This window comes from Carettochelys insculpta, chromosome 18 (assembly GCF_033958435.1).
Source record: "Carettochelys insculpta isolate YL-2023 chromosome 18, ASM3395843v1, whole genome shotgun sequence".
NCBI classification, from domain to species: domain Eukaryota; kingdom Metazoa; phylum Chordata; order Testudines; family Carettochelyidae; genus Carettochelys; species Carettochelys insculpta.
Genome location: NC_134154.1, coordinates 12,526,050 through 12,545,555, shown reverse-complemented (window position 1 = coordinate 12,545,555; position 19,506 = coordinate 12,526,050). Strand labels below are relative to the sequence as shown.

At 44.1% G+C, this 19,506-nt stretch overlaps 1 protein-coding gene across 12 annotated transcripts in view; it reads left to right on the top strand.

Moving 5' to 3' along the window:
- ARVCF (ARVCF delta catenin family member) overlaps positions 1-19,165 on the top strand; it is a 529,785-nt gene extending 510,620 nt beyond the window's left edge. For 6 of the 12 annotated variants that reach the window (XM_075012622.1, XM_075012631.1, XM_075012633.1 and 3 more), the window contains 5 exons: positions 1,969-2,059; positions 3,067-3,120; positions 7,450-7,541; positions 10,288-10,401; positions 13,237-14,905. In XM_075012622.1, coding sequence (XP_074868723.1) covers positions 1,969-2,059; positions 3,067-3,120; positions 7,450-7,541; positions 10,288-10,389 — 339 coding nt within the window. In that variant the 3' untranslated portion in view covers positions 10,390-10,401; positions 13,237-14,905. Of the gene's footprint in view, positions 1-1,968; positions 2,060-3,066; positions 3,121-7,449; positions 7,542-10,287; positions 10,402-13,236; positions 14,906-16,614 lie in introns of those variants that run through there. The other 6 variants (XM_075012624.1, XM_075012623.1, XM_075012626.1 and 3 more) reach the window with 6 other exon arrangements.
- The last annotated feature ends 341 nt before the right edge of the window (positions 19,166-19,506 follow it).

The window sequence follows — 19,506 nt, the reverse complement described above, 5'->3', positions numbered from 1 at the left end:
CAACCTTCCTCCTTGCAATTACGTCAGCTCGCAGGGTGAGTGAGCTCGCAGCAGTTATGGCAATGCCGCCCTGCACAGTATTCTCAAAGGAGACGGTAACTTTACGGCTGCACCCAGCCTTTGTTCCGAAAGTTTCTTCAGAGTTCCACCTTAACAAACCCATAGTTTTACCCTCGTTTTACCCGAAGCCTCACAGCTCCAGCAAGGAGGCATGCATACATCTCCTGGACGTGAGGAGGGCGTTGGCCTTCTACATAGACAGAACTAAGTCCTTCTGGAAAACGGACAGACTTCTAGTCTCTCTCGCTCCCAGGTCAAAAGGAGAGGGTCTCTCTTCACAGAGAATCTCGAAGCACATTGTGTCCTGTATAAAAATGTGCTACGAACTTCGAAAGACTCCTTTGCTGGCCCCGCCTAGGGCTCACTCCACCAGGGCAGTGGCAGCGTCAACAGCCTTTTTCAAGGGCATCGTGTTAAAAGACATCTGTAGAGCGGCGACCTGGTCATCCGATGACACCTTTGCCAAGCATTATGCCGTACATCGGGTATTCCAAGAGGATACCCGCCTCTCGACAGCGGTCCTTTCGGGGGCAAGCTGCACATAAACCGATTACCCACCTCCTTACTTGGGTTACTGCTGGGTAGTCACCTATTGTGAAGCACCAACGGGGACACTCGATGAAGAAAGAGAAGTTACTCACCGTAGTAACAATGGTTCTTCGAGATGTGTCCCCGTGGATGCTCCACCACCCGCCCATCCTCCCCGCTTCGGATCTCTGTTTAGTGTTTTTCAGGAGCATCTGAGGCGGTTGGTCAAGGACCTGGCGGGGACCAGATCGCGCACGTGGCCGGGGATGTGTAGGGGAGTGGCGCGCGCCAGCGCATGCGCGGTCCGGGAGAAACTGCTGGAAAGTTTCCGATCTGCGGCGCCGGGGCGAGCCCGACACCTATTGTGAAGCACCCACAAGGACACATCTTGAAGAACCATTGTTACTACGGTGAGTAACTTCTCTTTTCACTTCCACTACTATGGTGCCATCAAATCCCTTCCATTTAAGATGGATTTTAGCCAAAGGCACTGTTAAAAAATATTCAGACAAGGCTACAACAGTCAGATTCCGGCAAATAATCTTCCTCCTTGACAAGGCATGCCTTAACCAGAGTAACTTCTGCTGCAGTATCTCTCCATGCCTCACACTCTACTCCATTCACTTCAGCACCACTAATAAATTCTGCATTGTGGTTCCCATGTTTAGCCCTAATCGGAGTTCTAAGGTCAAGCCCCGCAGAAACAACAGACACAGCATTTGCACACAGGGAACCAGCGCCCTCTGTGGGCCTCACCTGTGTCTTTATAACAATTTGCAGGTTCTGGATTTGGAGACTTATTTTTTACAATGGGACGCTGATTTCATGGGTCCAGGTGTCCCACACAAGTGACAGACCACTTGCCTTCCCTTGGAGAAGGAGGTTTTCTGTTCACGAGCTTTTCTCTGGGAAGCTGGGCTGGTCCCAACTCTAAACCCTTCGCTCCTCCTAGATTGGGGTGAATAAGGATTACCCTTGCTAGGGGCTTTATACCCTTCTCTAGCTGTGTTCTGGGTATGTGCATCTGCAAACTTTGCAGCCCGTAGGACTGACTCAGGCTCTGTCACACACAGTTGCCCTAATATGCTCAGACCCAACATCTAAAAATTGCTCCAAAGTTATTAAATCCAGCATCTTTTCAAAACTCCCAGGCCTATTTGCCCCCATAACCCATTTTTTAACAAAACCCAACAGCTTTTGAGCACTTTCCACAAAGGTACATTCACTAGACATTCAGAACTTTCTAAATTGAACCCTGTTGGTTCAGGGGTGACCCTGAATTGCCTCAATACAGTTTTATGAGATTACTGTGTAACTCCTCGCAGTCTGCCTTGGACTTACCTATCCTGAGTGTTCCTATTCTTCCATTTTGTCTTCTAGTCTCTCTCTGCAGCACCAAAGGGATCCAAAGCTACTTCTGGCAAGTCTTGCTACGATGACAGTACTCTGCCACTGGTGGATAAAAGCCAAGGTCAGTTCTCCTTCTTGATGTGCACCAGAATGGTTTTCCTTGCGTTATTCCCCATTTCTGTGAAGTGCATTTCTCTAATTGGATAACTGTTATCTCTTAGGGTGCGTTTTGTCCAAGGATTTAGAAATAGTTGGCATTACAGACTGTATAGACAAGGATCACTTTCTCTGCATGAAGTATATGACATCCCATTCTGGACAAAATATTCCATTGAAAATTGTAGGAAGTACTGTAGATAGGCACAAAGTAACTACTCAGTAGGAATTTAACCAAGGACCAGACTAATGACTGTGATAAGTGGATGGTGTTTTTACTGACCACAAGTTATCAAATCTTGCTGTTGGTATTTCATACAAAGGGCATCACCTCCACTAGTGTACAGGGACATGGGTTTAGTGCTGATTTATATGGGGTACCCTCTGTTGAATCACCTGCCCTGTGTCACTTAGCTTTGCAATGGATGTATTCTGTCCAAGTAGTGACCCAACCATGTTTAGTGTGTCAGATTTGACAGTAATCACATCAACAGTGCCCTGGTTCCAGGCCACATTGATTTTCTTAATCTTTCAATTTAGATCATGATGGAAATCAAAACCAATATTATCCCATGAGACCTTTGATCTCCTACTTATTGCTCTTTTCTGTGGGTAGAGTAGGGAACCTCATTCCCCCTTGGAGGGGTCCAGAGAGAAATGCCAGAAAGTGTAAGTGGTTCAGAGCAGTCTCAAAGTCGGTGGCATTCTTTGGATAGAGGAATGTATGTGATGCAGAGCCATGGCACAAGATGTCAATTTAATGCGGTCTTTGGGATCTGTCGCTGAACCTTTCTTTGTGAACTATCAGAACATTAATACTGTTTCATTATAATGTCTTGAGTCCTCATTATAGCCTCTTAAAGAGAATGATTTATTGCACTTACTTCTTCCAGCCCTGTGATTAATCCTAGCCTGCTCTGCTTTAGTGTCAGGAAGCATGGGACAACCAGTTTCAATGCTTCTGTTTTGTAGATAATGAGAAAGCTGGAAGTCGTGATATGATTCCTCTGGATGAACTTGGTCCAGGTAAATGCAGTCCCGGATTGACCCCGTCTCTTTCAATAGAGCACACTGTCATTCATGGGAAGGTTCAGTGCTTTGTCTGGGAGGTATTCTTTCATGTGGATAAAGCTGACATTTAAAAACAGAACTTTTCCTTCCATTGCTAGGTTTTTTATAAATGTGTATCCTGCATGTATATTGGTATCCTCACTACTTTAACCATGTCATATCTACCTGAAAGAGACTGGAGAAAGGAAGTACAGATTGAACCTCTTTAGTCCAGCATCCTCAGGACCTGACTGGTGCCAGACCCGAGGAGGTCAATATTGTCTAACAGCATTACCAACACTTGCACTTCTTATTGGGTTCTTAAAAGACATTTAGGGGTAAATTACAGCTAAATAACAGCACAGAACACTGAGAGCCAGGTCTGGTGGCTGTAAAGAAACTTTATGGGACCATGGGAAACTTGGTGACAGACATAAGTGGCCATCTGGCTAACTAAAATCATGTGGGCCAGAGAGTGCCAAACCGTAGAGGTTCAACCTGCACTTCTATTTTTCAGTCTCTATTTTTGGTTTCCCTGAATTCAGTCAGCAAGTTAGTCAACCTGTGGCACACGTGGGTCTTACACAAAAAGAGAAGAAGAAAAACATTTCTCAAAAATAGGAATATGTGAGTGTAAAAATCTCCTAAGTATGATAGGAGTTATGCTGGAGTTTTTCTGTGTGCAAAATAGAGCTGAAAAGCAGATAGGCATAATTAATCCAACAGCTCTAACCTGTTCCTCGTTGGCTCAATGGGATTTCTGCCTGGGTGAGGACAGAACAAAATCTGAGCAAGGAATAATAGGGTGTGTGTGTGTGTGAGAGAGAGAGATTGAAAAATGAGATGAAGAAATAACCTCCATCCCTCCTTCCACGTACAAAATGCAGGCTGTGACAAAGTAATGACTTCTCCTTCTCTTAGCTCCACCAGTCCATCACATGCATCTCTCAAAAGCCAGGCAGACTGGCTTCATTTTCCCAGTACAAGTGATAGGAATGGGTCCCTTTCACCAAACTTTTCTAGAGATTCTTTTGGGTTTGAGACCTGCAAGGACCAGTGAAGAACAAGATGCTACAGACCACAGCACAATCCCTGTCATCTGTCTTGGTAACACCGGCATTAGTGTGCTGTGCAGTCCATTGAAATAGAGGGCATCCAGCTGCCTTGTGCACAGCAACCGGTACTGGACAGAGAGAGGAAATTTCACCAGTATTTGGAAAAACCTCCACTCTGGTACAGGTGCACCTAACATAAAGCAAACTAGGCCACCAGGATCAGCAGAGAGAGGATTTCCCCTAAGTCCAATGCAATAAGGACCACAGATAAAACCCCAGACAGCTGGGTGATATTGAGAATGTTCTTCAGCTGTGGAGTAGCAGCAGCAGGAGGAACCCATGGCTCTAAAGACAGAAGCAAAGCTCCATCCATGTGAGAGATTCTTTTTCAAAGTACTGCTCAATTAGGTGGCATGGATGTGAGAGTAATTTATTCAGGGCCCTGGGCCCTGAAGAGGACAAAGATAATTGAAAGCCTGAGCTGCTGCTTTGTCTGCAATAACTGGAAAAAGAGGAATTAAGTCATGTGATTATGGACCTTCCTCTGGCATGAGAAAAAGGGGTTTTCCTGTTAATAGCCACTTCTGAGGCAAGAGGTTCTCCAGATAAAGGTTTCAGTGTTGCCTGGAAAGCAGGGGTGTATGAGCGGGCAGGGCTGTGAGTCAAGAGATGGGATTGGTGCTCCTGACTGCCAATGACTCGCTGTGATTGGTTCTGCCTCAGTTTCTCTATCCATAATATAGGAATGAGTTGATATTTCTATGGGGCCCTTTGAGACTTGAAAGGCCCCACAATCTGGGACATACCATCTATTTCCTTTTACTAAAACAGCCTAAATTTAGTGTTGTTGGGCATATGACTCAGTTGTCCAGCTGCAAATATTTGTATTTCACTTGTCAGCAGGACTTCTCTGTAGCTTGTCACCAATACCTTCAGAGGCCAACTCACAGGGAATATGCTAACTCTAGGTAACTGATTTGCTCCACTAAACTCCCCCATCCACCCCTCTCCCCCCCAAAAAAGTTAATACTTGACTCTCCCTACCTCCGTCTCCTCCATCCAAAGTTCACATTGCTTATACCCTCCTCCGGCACCCTCCAGGTTGCTTGTCATTCCATGTAGACTAAATTAAATTTGATGTTTAGAATTAATCTTGAAACACTGGGAAGGAACTGAGTTTGCTAATAGTGCCCTGCAGGCAGTGACCCCTGGTACAGAGGTATTACTGCACTGGTACAGCTTCTTCAGTATAGTTTTCATTTTAATAAGTTTAATCACTAAACCGTCCTACCTCAGTTGCTCTCTTGATTTATTCTCCAATCAGCAAGTGCCTTTTAGTGCCAAACAAGCTATAGAAATTGACACATGCAGCACAGTTAACCAGAGATCAATGTTCAATTGAAAATATGTGCTACAAAATGCCTTGTAGCTCAGCCATAAATCCAAAGAACCTGACCATTTTTATCACTTTGCTTCAGATTAGGATTCTGAAGGCTGATCTAGTGAGTAGACATGAGTTTTTACCGACTTAAAATATCTACTTTTTTTCATTTGTACGTAATGGTAGTCTTTACCTTCTCTCCTAAACTGTTGCAAAATGTGAAACGCTAGAGATTTATCCTCTCCATGGCTGCTGCATTTTGGGGGTGGGTGAATCCTTTGTAGTTTACCTATTCTTAATGTGCTTTGTGCCCCTTCTTAGTGAAAGGTGGTACCCAATATCAATGGTTTATTATTTAAGTAACTATGACTAAATAAACTTTCAAATGTGAAGAGTTGCTGCTGAGTTGACAACCAAGATTAGTTGGACGGGGGTGGGGGGGTGTGTGTGATTTGAAACTGAATGCCTGTTTGTACACTCCTCCAATAGTGTTGGTTAGATATATGGTTGGGAATTTTTCGTCTTACTGTCACAAACAGGGATGCTAGGTTTCTTAGCTGTTAGCAGAGAACTGAAAGTAAAACTGTGTAGCTGTGGTTCTCAAAGTTTGTTACCTAGCACATAACCCAAATGTACTTGATATGGTGCCTTAGTCATTTTATCAGTGTAGTTATGGTTTTTCTTTTTATGCAATATTGATCGTAATTAAACATACAGACCGTATCCAGAATGCCTGGTCATTCTGTAAGGCTTGTACAGAAGAGGATTTACTGAGCCAAGTATAAAGACAAACTAATTGGATTGCAGCCTGAGTTCCCCATTTTGAGAACTGCTACTCTATAGACTACATTTGCCAGGACTCACTCTGTGTACAAAGCTTTTTGTTCTGCAACTTAACATGACGCACAAAACCGACATCTGGAGAAACTGATTGATTTTAGCAGGCCTGTTGAATGCAAGCAATAAATGAAGACATGATGCATTTTGACATTTCATGTAAACTCTCTTTGATGAATACAGTTTGACAGGAAGTAGAACCTGTAATGATTCTTTAATTACAGGGAGAGATGCAAGCCATAAACTTGACTGTCAGTTAGTCCAGATTACAGTGCTATCAAAGCAGGCAGGAGAATCTATTTGTCCGTGATAATGAAGGAAACTTGATGCACCTGGGAAATAAATTTAATATTTGTAACCTCTGACAGGGAATCCAAGTAGTTTGTGAAATAATTACAGGATTTCTTCAGAAGGCTCCTTCACCCGCTTCTCTCCTGTTTCTCATATATTCACATTGCTTTTCATCTGCTAGGGAGAGAAATCACCAACAGGCTGTGCCACTTCAAAATGAGAGGCAGGTCCACCACAGCAGGGTTTGCATCAAGAGCTCATAAAACTCCACAGGCTGCCTTCCTTATCATTCCAGGGTGATGTCTCCAAAGTTTGTCATGTTCTGCTGGTAGTCAAGTTTAGAAGGAGTAGGAATGTGTTGCATGCTGCTCAGAGAAGGAACGCAGCCAATTAATCAGGTTGTTAAACTCAGAACATGATTTCAGCTGGATTTGGAGCTCATTAGTCACAGGGTATAAAGTAACAGCTTGCTGCTTTCCTTGAATGGACTGCTACTACACTGTAGCAGGCCAGAATGGAAACTTTGCTGTTTTTTAATGAGATACCAGCTTTGATGCTGAGGTGGTGGTAGGAAAGGAGTTGGTTTTGAAAAGAAAAGTGGTTAAAAATAAGGTTTTTCTAAGCATCAACACATGAAAAAGGCACATCCCTGTATCCTTCTCTCTAGTGCTTTGACGATGTCAAACAGCTAGAACACCCATGGTTTTGCTGCTGCCCGATTGTCATGTCATTTCTTCACAGATGGGTACTCCACCATCGATCACCGGGACAAAGAGCGCAAATACAAGGCCAATGACAATCTAGGTGATGCATTGGAGAAAGAACCTTTAAAAGTAAGCTTCCAGCTATTCCATGGGATGCTTAATGCCATTATAGAATGGGACGTACAGTGTCAGGCAGAAAGGAACTTGTGTGTCGCAAGTACTCAGCAGGGGCTTGTAAATGGTTTTATAAGCAATGAAGATGGTTTCATAAGTGATCACTGGACAGCCTTAAACGGACGCAAAGGCTGATTTCTAATAAGGGAGCAACTGCAGGAGAGGTTTTATAAACTGATATGTGCTCAAGTTCCTGCAGGTAAATAAGTTTTACAAAGAATGTGTTTGCTTTATCACATCCAGGTCCTCCCTCTAAGTACATTCCCCAGTCCTAGAATGTGTAGCTGGGCAAGATACTTTATTCTGAGAGTAGCCACATCAAGCAGTTGCTTCCCACCTTGAGAACTATAAAGCAGAGTTAGGTGGAAGCATGTATCCATGTTGTGTACATAGCTCCTGGGCCTCACTCATATTCTCCCACCAGTGGGCTCTGTATATAGGTTAGTCTCTTCCACTCTCTTAAGCAGAACCTTAGTGAAAATGAATTTTCAACTCTTCTTCCACACAATTTTCATACAGCAAAATCAGACTTGAATTTTCCGCTTCCATTGTGGGCTGCTGTTTACCAAAACAGGCTGCATACTAGGAATGGATTCTCTGCAATTTTTCTTACATTCATGCATCATTTTAATTTTTTATAAGCAGTTGCTTTTTACTGCCAGTGGTGTGTTGGCACATGGGAGTCCCCTGTTTTGCAACAACTCTTGTATTCTCGCCTGTGTCTGTCAGCTGTGAGGAAAAACAGACAACAAAATGAGTTAGTGACAGAAGACATTTCTGCCCGCCCTGGGGCTGGTGTTAGGACCTCAGTGCTAGGGAGTTCTGAACATCTGTTGTGAAATGTCCTCCATGCTTTATAGAAATACCAGGGGATCAAGATGCTGCAGGTTAAAAGGCTGTGCAATTGAAAATGAAAGACCTTCCACGCAGTGCAAGGCACTGGAAGAAATAAAATGGAGAAAAATGTTTCCACAGACTGAGACAGTAGCACACCTACCCAGCTATTAACATGTGGACACAAGCCTCCCTCCAGACAGAGCTGTAGTTACCCCGCCTCTCTATTAAAGAGAGAGACCAGCTGCAGTCCACCCTTTAATTGTTTAGAGACAAATATTTTTCCCCTCTTTAGTTCAAAGGCTCTCTTAAACCTTCACCTTGTGAGAGGCATCTCATCTAGCAACCTCATTAATCTCAGCCAATGTCTTCTAATATCCCTCCAGTGCCAAATCCTGCAAGCCGGCTGTTCCATTAGCCAGCCTGAATGAGTAGGAGACTCACTTGGTGTGGCTGCAGTGTGACTGAACCACTGACCTCTTCACCCTCTGGTACCCAGCCTCCAATCTCACTCTAATGTGACCTTCCACTATTCAGCACTGTAAGTGGGTGAAGATTATGGCTGTGCATGGATAAGGAGACCTCAGTGACTCCTAACGCTGCACTGCACTAGCTTTCCTATTTAGTCGGTGTACAATCCATTTCCTAAGCCAGCACCATAGTGCTGTCTGTACATAATGGGATTTGACAGCGCTTGCCTTTTGGTCAGAACATGTAGAATTGTAATTACATTTATGCTTTACAGTCACTAGTGTAGATGAAAAGGAGGCAAAATCATCGGTTGCTCTCCTCTTTGCTTTTGGAAGTGGATGGAGCGCCCTTCGTTTGTTCACTCTCTGTCCTATCCTGTGCAGTAGCCCTCATCAGAATGGGAAATTTCTGTCACAAGGGCTTAGGAGCACTTCACTTCATATTATGCCAATGTTTCAGGGTAAATTTCCAAAGTGCTACACAAGGGTTGAGGCACAAGTCTCTGAAATTGCTGCTAACAGAAATCAGGTGTCTTAAGCTTGGTTACCCACTTTGGAAATGCCATTTGATTGACACAGATGTTGTTCTGATATGGAAACAGATGGCCCAGGCTGAAACTAAGCTTACTGGCATAAGCTTGCAAATCCACCCAGCCACATTTGTTGTGTACACTGCAGGATGCTGAGGAGGAGGAACAAGGGAAGATGGCTGCAAAGATTATGATGCTGTTCTGCAAGGATGACAGAACAAGTTTTTACCAGAGGAAAGGGGTTGGGGTAGGAAGAGAGGAAATTAGCAAGCGCTTATTACACGCGTAGCCAAATACAGCCCAGAGAGTCATACAGTGCAACCCAAGGCTGAGATGCAGAGAGGTTCCTTGTTCAGTGTGTTGGCTGGAGCAGAGCAGAAGTTACTTGCATCAAGATGCATTACTGGGACCCAACTCTTCCTCGGTCTGTGCTTCCTTCCTAGTTAAGATGGAGGTCAACCCAAATACAGTCTGTTTTATACTCCTAAGGTGCTCCCTTTGGCTTCCTGCCATGTTGCTGAAACAGCCATTACTTGGGCAAAGTCTAGGTACCCCCTGCACTACCTTAGCCAGTAGAAATACGTGTGCTGATTCCTAGCTGGCAAACAGTCCACTAACCCCATGACTCAGAGGCACCACAAGGGGCAAGAACTTGTGATTAATGATTGCAATGAAGTGAAGTGCTTTCTTCTTGGATCCTGCCAGTGCTTTTGTCCGTGCCTGTGGAATAGCTCACACCTTTGCCAGTTTTGTTTCTTTCCGTGTCTCCACTAATTCCCTCCTTGCAACCTTTTGAGCTGACTGATTTGTTCGTGTTTGATTAATCCGCTCTGTTTTGCCTTTAACTCTTTACCCTGTTTGCTGCAGAATGACACAAATAGGAAAAACATTAGCAGGAGTAACAGGGCTTCGGTGAATCTGGTGGATGCCCGTGACATTAAACCCCAGCCTGTTGACTCCTGGGTCTAATTTGCATGCATGGTAGGTCCTTTTTAATGGTAATTGGTGCTAGTGATTACCTTGTCTCATTGTGCATGTTCTGTATTGCTGCAGGATCTGTCTGAGGCTGCCGGCTAACTGGTTCCTTTTAGGCAAATGAAAATACAGTGAAAAAGGGATGTGTATAGTGCACACTGTATCTTCAATAAAACACGATAAACCACTGCTGTTGGATTTAACAATAACCTGTCCCGTAACCAGGCAGTGAATTAATATCCTGATTGATGGTCTGTCAGCTGAAATGTGAAGGATCTCTGCCATTAGGCTAGGCCATGGGAATTAAATAGAATAGCATTGTCTTGCCTGATCTGAAATGTTTTAGCTGGGTTTTCCCCCCCTCAGACTCATGACTGGGTTTAGCCTGTGCCCTCAGGAAAAGTACCTCCTGGCTATTCATGGATTTCCCCAGAGGCTCCCAAGAATTCCCTGGTCCTGGCCCCTGAGGGACCGTGGGTGGCCATGCATGCAGATTCCCAGGGGAGAGAACATCCCTGAGAGTCATTTAATAAACAGGGAGCTGCAAGTCCTACCTCCTGCTCCTCCACAGTTCAAGGCTTTGTTTTTTGGTCCTTTTCTTGTTCTCTGCCTTCTCTGTGTGCCACTCTCTTCAAAACTGTGCCAGCTTTGACCACTCCTGCTGCCACTAATCTTCCTCCTGCTGCCCAGTCTGTTATCCATGTCACGCCTCCCGGCAGACTGTTGGACACCGCATTGTGGGTATTACCACAGACTGCGTGGCTGGCTGCTGACAACAAGAATGTCTCTAGTAACCAAGAGGATTGAAGTCTGCAGCTTCTCCTTCCCAGTGTCTGATAGTCCCTGATAGCCAGAGATAGTGAGCATGCAATACCCATTGCTCCGTGATGCAGCAGATCAGTCCTTTTCTGTACGTGGAACTCACATAAATCAGTGAGAAGGAAGCTGATTGGAGCGCAGAGCAATATAAAGGATCCGAGTTCATGACTCGTTTTTCTTTCTGTGGTGAAAAGGCCTGGAAACCTCTGTCCACTGCAGTTTATAACAGACCCATATAAGGCCTTTCTCACCTACTCTCCTAGTCCTGAGGGAGAGCTCAGCGTGGTTTGAGAGCGTCTCTCTCTCCCCAATAAATATTGGTGCAATAAAAATAGTACCTCAGTCATGTTGTCTCCATAGTTCTCCCCATGTGTATTCGGTCCTTGGCTCCTAATTGTCCCTTTTCTGGTCTTAAACTGCTGACAGGATGTGGGAGCCAGCACTGCCACTTTTTAACCTGTGCCTGTTACGGAGGTGGGTCTTTGGGCTTCAGTCCTTGGGTGTGTCAGTCAGGCCCCTCGACCTGGCTTTGTGCAGGCTTTAGAAGAAATTACAATTTCTGATGGGGCTGCTTTGCTGGCACCCCAAGTGTTGTTCCAAAGAATAATTCCTCCACTTCCCAAGAACACTTGGAAGACCTGCCATGTCTTGTCACAAATTCCTGATAGAAATATAAGGCATTGAGGAACAATAGAGGTTTAAGAGAGACATTCTCAGGGCTTTGGAGACTCCCAAGAGAATGTTTCTAAAAAAATCAAACATGAAGCTGTTAGAGTAACTTTGCCATGTAAGTATCAGTGAGGTAGCTGTGTTAGTCTGTATCTTCAAAAACAACAAGAGGTCCTGTGGCACCTTGTAGACTAACAGCTACTTTGGAGCATAAACTTGGTGGGTCTTTGCCCACGAAAGCTTATGCTCCAAAATATCTGTTAGTTGATAAGGTGCCACAGGACTTCTTGTCATTTTTGCCATGTAAACAGCCCCTGGCGCTGCTGCACTTCTTGGGCTCTTGGCATTCTCCTCATGACTCCTAGAAAGTAACTTTAAACCTGAAACCTTTTGGAGGTCTCAAATTTAGATCCACTTAGGGAAGTTACAAAGACCTTAAAATGATGGGGAAGGAAAAAGCTCCTCTTCCTGTTCAGAGGCACGTCAGGGCATTACGTGCATATGAAGGTGAGGGGTTGTAGTGCCAGCAGACCATTTGCCACTGCAGCTCTGCACTTTGCTCCACCTGCAGTGCTCCAGCTGTTCCAGTCCTGAGTCCTTGTTGACAAGACAACACTGACTGGGCCAAACTGTGTGGTAGTTTTGTGGTGCAGACCCACAAGGGACTGGATTATGCCCAGCAGACTCCTTTTCACTTGATTGAAGAGTTGAGCCCTGCTCTCTCGAAGTGCACAAGCCCCTGGGCTTCCTGGTGCCCCCTTAGGACAGTGTTTCCAGTCTGCTGCTTTAGGAATCTGGGCCCTGACCATAAAGTCTTTACTTGAGAGATTTGCATTGAAAGCAGGTGGAAGTCTCTCTGAAGCAAAAAGAGGAAGTTCAGGCACCTGATTCCCCCAGGCTCTGTCCTGAAAATTCATGCCCATCTGGCTACTGCACATGGGAAACACCTGGAGGCTTTGTTGTTGCCATAGATTGTTCTTGGTTGCAGCGCTACTACCATACAAATAATCAGAGCCCCCCAGGGCTAGCAGCAGTAGGAAATTGTGGTCCCTGCTCCACAAATGGAGATACAAAGCTTTGATCAGACACAGTAGTCCCACATTTGTGGGATGTTTCTTCAGAGCAGAGACAGCATTGAGGGTGGGTGAGGGATCCGTTTTAAACTTGGGAGTGTGGGCTTTTGTTGTGTTCCCCCCCCCCCCCCAACTAATTTCTGACCTTAAAGGAATCATGATATGGGGTGTGTGGGTGAATGTTTCCAGCTGTCCTGCTACCTGAGCTCACACTATATGTACTTGAGGTCATCAAAGGTGCATCATTTCATCTATTAATCAGCATGGCTTTATCTTCCAGGCCTAGAGTCCAACTACTTTTTCATTTTTTAAACTGAGGGGAAAAAACAATTTGAACCAACACACAGGATCTCATTAATCACCACTGCCATTCAGATTCGGAGGGCGCCTCATCCGTGAACTGTCTGCAGATTCTGGGAGGATGTAGGGAGAAAACAGACAACTGCCCTCAGCCCACCCTGGAGCACCATGCCTTACAGAAAGACAATTTGCTTTTTAAAACTCGGTTACATTCCCACCAGATGCAGCGTCCTCCCTTTGCCTCCCACTCCCTCGAAGAAGAAAGAATCCAAGCTTATGTCTGACTGGTCAGATTCTGAGATGACTCTTAAAATGAGGATGGTGTCAAGTATGAGAAGAGAAGGTCCAGTAGTGGGAAAGAGGAGAGCTTTGCAAGTGAAAGAAGAACTGCAGAATATTTGAAATACATCTTAGGTGTAGTCATGAGGAAACTAGCACTTTTCATTTGTTTGTCGCGGGGAGGGTTGTTTTGAACTGTGAATTTAATTAAGAGTTTTATTTTTAGGGAGTTAGAGGGTTTTTTGGTTTGGGGGTTTTACACTTTTTCACAAGGAGTGCAGGAATGTTGAGTGGGTTTGTTGGATTTTGATGAAAGGAAAAAACTACGCTGGTTTGAATGAACTGGAATGTGGACAGTCAAGTTGATGCGAGCTGTATAATCTGCTATTAGAGTCAGCAATATCACACTGTGCTGTATTATCATTATAATCTGGTGTAAAATACTTCTGCCTTTTGACTTCTGTAATGGTTCTGTTTTTACTTCCACATATGTAAACAGCTTGTTGAAGGTTCTGCTGTCCCAATTCTGAACTCCATGCTAAGAAATGGAGTACATTGCAATTTTATTTTTGTTGCTCATGACTGCAGTAAAGGAGTTGCTCTTTTCCCCCCCTCTTAAGTGTTGATAATGGATGGATGGTGATTCAATCTATAACATAATTTTCTTCCCATAGCTGTTAACACACGGGAGAGGAATGGAAGCTTCCTCATTAGAGAGTCACCATTATAACACTCTGTAGCCCTCAGATGGGTTGGCCCTTTGTATTTTTGATGATTGACTCAGCTGCTCTTGGAACCATGTATGGTTTGGGCTGTAGAGGTTGTACAAAGGAGACTGATGTTTTTTAAAGAAATCATCATCCTGGTTTTGTTGTATTGGTTTTTGTTTTGAATTTGCCCACTTAAGGGTAAAATTCAGCCATATGCTGACAGTTGCTTCAAAGCCGTCTTACAGGCCATAGGCAGTATCTGCACAAGGTTGAATTTTTGCCCCATGGGGTCACGTTTTACACACACCACTATCCAGTGATGCTATGTATTAAATGCAAATCATTGATTTCCTTTGGGTTTTGGTCTGAGAGAGAAGGATGAATACAAGAATCAAATCTCTGTCCTAGCACTGGATGGATGCCTTTTACCTTGTTTAGTTACCGTTGTCCTTTGGTTGCCATGTTCACACCTACAAGTTCTTAAATGCAGTGTGATTGGAAAGCACATTTTTGAATCAAGCAAAGTTAATTTTGGGTTTTCGGTGCCTGCCATTTCGTTTGTAATTTAAAAATGGGAAAAAAAAACCCACAACAAAAAAAAATTCCTGTAATAGTAAACGTCTAATTTTTTGTACAAAATTAAAAAACTAAAAAAAGCAAGCATCAAGAGCTTTGTATCTTCTTGAATATAATAAAATTTGACAAATACATATATATAATATATGTATATATAATATATATATGTGCATATAACTGTGCAGATGATAGATTTGCCAAAACCACTTGAAGTGGTATGCAGGAGGACTGATTCAGGGAAAGGCTGATGCCCGAAGCTGCCAGCAGTTTGGATGATACATGCACTAACTTGCTCCCCCTTCCCATCTCACTCACATGCAGAGGTGTTCCTTCTGGGTCCTTAGAAAAGTGAAGTTGTTGGGTGCAAAGTAAGATGACAGTCATTGGTCCTTTACCCTTCTAAGGGGATGTTATGTGCTTAGCCATTCAGGGGATCCATCTGTGAGTACAATTAAACTCTTCCATATCCAGCAGCCCAAGGACCAGGAGGTTGCCGGATATTCAAATATTCTGGATAATAGAGAGGTACACCTAGCAATGCATAACACTAAAGAAAAAAAGATTAGAAATTAAGAAACAAGCAAAAATGTATGCAGCGTACTTTATTTACCAACAACAGTAGTATTGTACACTGTAGACTTATCCTGTGTTTGCTGTATTTATTTGTATATACTTTCAATATACTGTACTTATGGAAAACGTAACTAAAATTTACTTAGGGTTAAAATGCTGGTTATTTGAGAGTTCTGGGTAATAGAATGCCAGATATGAAAGAGTTTATTGTATTTGGATTCTGATGGGCAGGGGTTTTTTTCTTCATGTAAAGCATAGTGGGTGAAACCAGATACATAGTTTTAGTGTATATTCTAACAATGGTGCTCTTTTCATACTACTTCTTCTAATAAACAGAGACCCTTTTAACAAGGCTGTTACATAGAAGAGTTTTATACCGCTTTGGGTTCTGAACCTCGTGTATTCTTTTTGTATATGAAAAGATTTTTTTAACAAACTTTCTTCAGCATTTAGCAATGGAACCTTCTTTGTAGCATATCAGAAATGCATACGAAAAGGTCCCAACACACTCCTGGTGTCAATCTGTCCCTCATTATTCTTATCAAAGTATTATTTACCAAAGGTGTCTCAGCAAAAGATTACTTGTGGCAAACAACTAGCCAAATGTTTCAAGGCATTTTGGATAAGATAATTCCAAAGCCAAGGAGAGGTTAGCAGGGAGAATGGCCAAAAGGGAAGACTTCTCCCTGGGGAGAAGAAACAGGCCAATAAACATAAGTGATCTCCTGCCCATGGAAAGGCTTGAAACAGAACTCCAGAGCTAAATGCCCGTGCTATGAGACTGCTCAAAATCTGGATGAGAATCCACAGTGGGCAAATAACCTCTCTTTACAGTGGGCTGAACGAAAAACAGATGGATGTTTTGAGAAGCAGATTGTGGTTTGTATTGTAAGCAGAACCCATCCCCCCAGATTTGAAAATGTGGAACTGGTTGCTTGGAATCACTGTAGCTAATTGCTCTTTTTCTTTGTTTCTTGCTTACTCTTTTGTGACTTTGTTCGCAGGGCTTCTTGCTCCTTAGTAATAGAAGACTTCCCTCCCTCTCACCCCGTTACTAATATGTGGCGTTTTTATCAGGAAGCAAAATATCAGGACTGTTAACAGGAGCAGTGTGGCTCCAAGCACACTCGTTACAGTGATGATTTATTCAGAGTATGTTGCAATAACAAGAATTTAATCATGTACATTTCACTGCTTTTCTTCTGCTCCTCTCTCCCAAGCCTTACCCCGGACACTGAGCAGAGGGAAGGACTCCCAAGGCTGACTTACACATGGGAATGGCCTCAAGCCTCGGCAGCACCTTCTACCAGCCCTAGACCAAGTCAGGAAACCCTGTCCTCTAAAATGACACTGCCAATCTATCCTAGCGTTGCATTCAGTCAAGAGGCAATGAAAGCCTGTTGCAGGAGGTGGGCCCACCTGCAGGAGAAATATGGGGATAGGGACAATGTGTGGGAGCTGTAGCTAGCTGATACCATAGTGGGACCTTTCTAGATGTGTGTTCCCACCTGTCACTTCCAATGCTTCCCTCCAGCATCCACCTGTTGCTTCCCAGCTGGGTACAGACTTCATTTGAGAAGACAGGGAATGTGAAGGATGGACGCCATCAGCATTTTAGCAGGGTTTGAATGCAGAGGTGGGAAAATAGAGTGAGAAACTAGTAAGTCAAGCAGCTTCAGAGGCCCCTGCCAAGGTATGCAGGTCAGTCGGGTCTCAAGAATAAGCATGCAACCTCCCCACTGTCATTTGCTCCAGGCTTCTTCACTGCAGTACCCAGAGGCCAGGTCTACAGCCAGGGCAGGTTTAGGGTATGCTGAGGCCCTAAGCTATGCCAAATTTGAGGCCCTATAACATGACCCAAAAATGTGTATTATGCTATTAGCAGCTCCTCATCATCTGAAGCCCTAACCTGTAGCTTACCTACCTTGTGTATAAATCTGACTCTGTCCACAGAGGGACAAGGACTAGAAAAAAATGCACCAGAGTTTCGAGTGACGTATTGGAGGAAGCTAGAGTAACAGTGGGTGCTGGCTTCCTGGTGAGCAGGAGGAGGAGGGAACCTCTGTTGCTCCAGCTGCGGCTGTGGTGAAGTGGGGGATAGTTTGCCCCTAAGAGATGCGAGTTATCCCACAGAGCTCTGTCCCCAGGAGGCAGTGGCAGTACAGCCCAGGGCACTACACTGTGACCACTGAAGAAAACAAGCTCCCAGTTTGGTGGGGCTGCCACACTCCAGGAGCTTTCTGTGGCTGTAGGTTTCGTTGCTGTGTGGTGGAGGAATAGTGGTACCAAGTCAGTGGGTTCCTACACAGACAGGGTCAGATGCCCACATTAGGTCGGGCTGCCTAGTGCAGGACCATGGGAGAGGTGGGGAAATAGGGGTTCTAAGCTACCTTTCTGCTCCCCTGATTCTGGAATTGGCCAAGTGCCAGTTCCCCCCATCTGCACAACTTGGATGAGCCCAAAAACTAGTGGCTGGATGGGTGGCCGGCTGTAGATTTGGTTTGCTCTGGCCACCCCAAGCTATGTTCTCAGGAATGCTCCCAACAGAGGGTGGAGTGAATGGCACAGAGCAAGTGGTACACTTCTTTGCCACCAGGGGTTCCTCCTGCCGCTCTTAGAGCAGCGCTGGGTCTCCAAAACATCCCAAAAGAGCCTGATTTGGAACTGGCCCATGACATGGAAACACCCAGAGGAAGCTGTGTGGTTTGTGAGCGTGGTTCCACCAGCCCAGTAAGCTTTTGCCAGTACTGATGAGAATTGGTGACGTGGCCTGCTCTGTGTGAGGCTTGTGTTGTGCAAAGCACTTTTGCACTTGGGTGCAACTTTCAGACCATTAAGATGGAGAGTCTCCCATTTTCATTATTTACCTGCACCATATTGGGTGGTTTAGGCTTCATTATGGTGGGAGCTGGGTGCATTAGAAGTCTCTGGATACCAGGAGGCAAATCCTATAGGGCCAAGGCCATACTAGTGAGATCGGTTTTATTGCTTCCTGCTGTGATACTTCTTGTAGTTTCACACCATAAAGTATTCATAGCTTATGCACATGCTTCTGTGCTCTTGAATGGATGTTTCTCTCTCCCCACAGCCCATACTTTCAGAAGTGTTTACAGCTGTAAGCATCTGGCAATGTCTCCTCACTGCTCCACTCCTAAAAAGCTGATGTTTTCTTACCTTTTGCAGAGAGTGTTTTTGCTGCTTATCGGTACGGTAACTAGTCTAGTGCATTAAGGGACAGTGAAGGTCGACTCTTATTTCCCCCATCTTAAATTTACGTGGGATAGAATGTTCTGCAACACGATTGCAAGATGAGGGAGGAGGAGGAAAGAGTATATGCTGCAAAACCTGCCAATCCAGTTGGTGTAACTCTTCAGCAAACTAAAGCATAACTAGACGAAGAAGCTCACTGGTAATTAGTAGCTAATGTGTTTGTAACTATCATGTGCCTTAAAATTTTCATGGTAGGAAAATTTAAAAAAAAAAAATCACCAACATGTTTTCTGTAATATTACTCGACATTGCTGTAGTTTAAACGGTGGGATTTTGCATTGTATTTACACTGTACTATATGAACTGGAACACTTAGAATGGTTTTATTTTAAGAGTAAGGAGGGGGGGATTAAAAGGTGAATTATGCTTTCATAGAACAAATGTTATCGTAACAGAATGTATTATTATAGGAATTTTCCATAACATTGATAAGTAGAATGCTTGTTAGAAATCAGGCATGTAGGATAGCAGTTTGATGTGTTTTCAATAAACCGTGCCTGGAAAGAATGTGTGTGCCATTCATTATTTATATTTGTTATATGTCCTAAATATTCTCTGGCCCAGCATTCAGCTAGGATACAGGCCGTTGGGACCCTAGCACAGGCCAGCAGAGGGCTGCAAAAAGACCACTGGTAATTAAAGTGGTTGGAGTTTGCTTTAATGTGCTGCCACTGGAAACAATATTTCTGTGACTGTGCATCAGAGTTGCAACAAAAAAAATATAGATTGTGGTTTTATTAAGATACAAGCATATGTTAGTGGGGTAGACAGATACCTGCATGGGTCTGTTCAAAGGACTGGATGTTTGGATTGACAAGCATATCTTACTGGATGCATTTGTG